This window comes from Lygodium microphyllum, chromosome 8 (genome assembly GCF_053477565.2).
Source record: "Lygodium microphyllum isolate KBCC chromosome 8, Lygodium_microphyllum_v1.1.10, whole genome shotgun sequence".
NCBI lineage: Eukaryota > Viridiplantae > Streptophyta > Polypodiopsida > Schizaeales > Lygodiaceae > Lygodium > Lygodium microphyllum.
Genome location: NC_141142.1, coordinates 133,704,851 through 133,707,894, shown reverse-complemented (window position 1 = coordinate 133,707,894; position 3,044 = coordinate 133,704,851). Strand labels below are relative to the sequence as shown.

General features: G+C 46.9%; 1 protein-coding gene across 1 annotated transcript; it reads left to right on the top strand.

Annotated features, from left to right (window-relative positions):
- Positions 1-1,474: 1,474 nt before the first annotated feature.
- On the top strand, positions 1,475-2,595 carry LOC148032882 (uncharacterized). Its single transcript, XM_087684195.1, has 2 exons — positions 1,475-1,531; positions 1,666-2,595. Exons 1-2 carry the CDS (start codon positions 1,518-1,520, stop codon positions 2,366-2,368), a joined length of 717 nt encoding a protein of 238 aa, XP_087540321.1. The 5' UTR covers positions 1,475-1,517; the 3' UTR covers positions 2,369-2,595.
- Positions 2,596-3,044: the final 449 nt, after the last annotated feature.

Genomic DNA, 3,044 nt, shown 5'->3' with positions numbered 1-3,044 from the left:
TATGGAAACCAAATACCCTTACCTTGTGGGATGGACTCTCAACTTTATAGCTCTTATAAGATATCGAACTACCTCATAATCGAGATTATAACCAAGTCTCCATACATTCTCTAATTCCCTTGACTAGCCACTATGATCAAGTCAAAGGGTCCTCAAACACCTTGTTAGTGGTACTTGCAACTGTAATACATGTGCTCTATTCATGCAAAAGAGTGTAACCTTTTTTTTTTGTATGGTAAGTAATGTCAATGTACTAGTGGAATCTTATGCATGTTCAACGGAACAATCTAAGCATTCATCTTTCACAATATCCCAAAAAACAAAGAAAAGAAGTCACAGCATTGCTTTGCATTATGAACTTATTTTTGGGGGGAATAAAAAACTTTATGTCATTTTTTGCAATTGCACTAGAGTGGATGGGTGGTCCATTGGCTAGGTCTTTGCAAAAGCCACTCTTTGCAACATCAGTAAAGTGCATGGGTGGTCCTCCATGAGAGAGAAAGCCAAAAGTGACTTGAAAAGTATGAAGGTATGGAACTTTGCATGACATGTTTTGCATTTCACATGTCTTCATGCAAGAGGGCCTTGCTTATAGGGTCATTTTGTCTCAATTATGCGCTTCTAAACACCATCAATGACAAAAGGGGTTAAAGCGGGTGGGTTGTAACTCGTTCCTTTGGAGTTGGCAAGATCTATCTCTTACTAACACATCTCTTCATGCAAGAGGGCCTTGTTTATAGCGTCATGTTGGCTCAATTACACGCTTCTAAACGCCATCAATGACAAAAGGGGTTAAAGCAGGTGGGTTGTAACTTTTTCCTTTGGAGTTGGCAAGATCTATCTCTTACTAACACAAACACATTCAACCACATGCTCGGCAAGGCTCACATCGGTACATGCCGTGCTGCTGGTCCATCCATGTATGTGATGCCTATATCTTGACCCCATGATGCCAAACTTTGTAATATTTCCCCCAAGAGCCTTGCAAGCTCTAAATTGAAGGTCTAAGTTGTACGATCAGTAGTTTGAGCTCGAAGTTGTACGAGCTGCCAAGGATTAAAGGCCTCACAATAGACAGAGCTCGAAGTTGTACGAGCTGCCAAGGATTAAAGGCCTCACAATAGACAGAGAGAGAGAAAGAAAGAGAGAGAGAGAGGCGCCATGAACGTTGTACTACAGCAATTTCAATCACATGCTCAGCAAGGCTCGCATCAGGACAAGCAGCACGGCCGCAGCACGGCATGTATCGGTGTCAGCCGAGTTGAGCATGTGATTGAAAAGGTCACCAATTTCAACCACATGCTCGGCAAGGCTCACATCGGTACATGCCGTGCTGCTAGTCCGTCCATGCATGTGATGCCTATCTCTTGACGACATGATCCCCCCCCCCCCCCTCTCTCTCTCTATCTCTCTCTCTCTCTCTCTGTGTCTACCTTTAAAACGACAGCGCATCAGCCTCGCAACTCGCTGAATCCACCAATCCATAGCTCCGGCACGTCTTCGTAATTTTACGAGCCATGGCTTCCTCTAGGTATCGTACAGTGCGTGCGTTTTTGTGTGGGAGAGAGGCGTATAAGATATGCTAAACATTGATCCGCTTAGTCTCTTCTTTTTTCTGGCTTTCTTCCCCTGATCCCTTTTTCTTTGGTTGTGATATTCAAGCAGCAACTGCAAGACGAAGGCGATGATCATGCTCATGGTGGCGATGCTGCAGCTTTGCATGCTAGCAACCACCACCGCGGGATCGCCTGAAGCAGCACTCCAACGGTTTCCATGCCCGGAACTCCCCTTGGTCTACCCCTACTGGAGCATGTGCTTCTCGCCCGCTTTGTATTATTACGGCGAGGAGCTGTACGAGTTCATGTCCGTGGGCTCCGAGGGAGCCGGCAGCTATTTGGCTCCCGAGTGGGATGAGAGCAACTCCACCTACTATGTGCGCTTGTCCGACGAAGGTGCAAAGTATAGGTTCACCCACATTACCCGTGAACTCCGGCAGTTCGTATCGCAGGAGGACGATGTGCTGATCGAGAATGCGGACACTGGTAGGGCTCTGGCCTGGAGACAAGAAGGAGAAGGCGAGTACTTCCTCGTGGAAACAGATCCGGGGCTCGGGGCCACATTCCAGTTTTCTCAGCGCCGGGATGTGGCTCTGCCCTGCCCTCGCATTGCGGGTGCAGTCTGCCAAGCCTACGACATCCTCGTCTACCTGAAGTCCACTGGCTTGGCCGCCTACTCGGAGGAAGGGGCCATCTACTTCAAGCTGTCTAGCGAGGATCATCTCCCCTTCGTTCTCCGACGCAGCAACAGCACGTCCCCCATTCAATCGCAGCGCCGCCAGCAGGCGGGTATCAAGTCCGTGGTGGCGTAGCTGGTTGCTGCTGCATGCTGTTACGACTCTTACTAGTTCTGTTAGTAAGAGTAGTACTTCTTGTTAGTACTTCCTTCCTTCCCGCAGCTTCCCCCTCGACGTGCTTGGCAGCTATGTCACCCCATGACGTGCTTGGCAGCTTCTTGAGTGCGGCTTATCCACCATGCATCGCACATGAATCCCATCAATAAATAAATATAAGTAACTAAAAGTTGGATTTGCATAGATACCTTAATGTTGCTGCTGGCGTTTTCGAGCTCGCATCGCGCATGGATGCGTCTCTTAATTAATTATTCACGAAGCCAATCACATTCAAACCTTCCTTCGAGAATTATTGCACTATTCTATTCCTTGCACTATAATTGGCATATGTGAGCGCCGAATTCCCCTTACCCACCATTGATCGATACTTTGACTAGATCGTGGAATTGTCCTTGAGTTCAAACATGTCATGACTCTTTACACTTGCTCCATGAGGGAGGACACCATAATAGAATGGAAGCAAAGATGCGAAAGGCAAACACACTTAAGCGGGGGTGTTAAAATTCACGGTCATACTACAAGGGATTAGGCTTATAGATGGCCTCACAAACATTGAACTAAAGCAAAAAGCTATTGGCAATCTAACATTGTGCATATTCTCATGTCAAGAAACTTCGTCCCTTTATGTGTATAT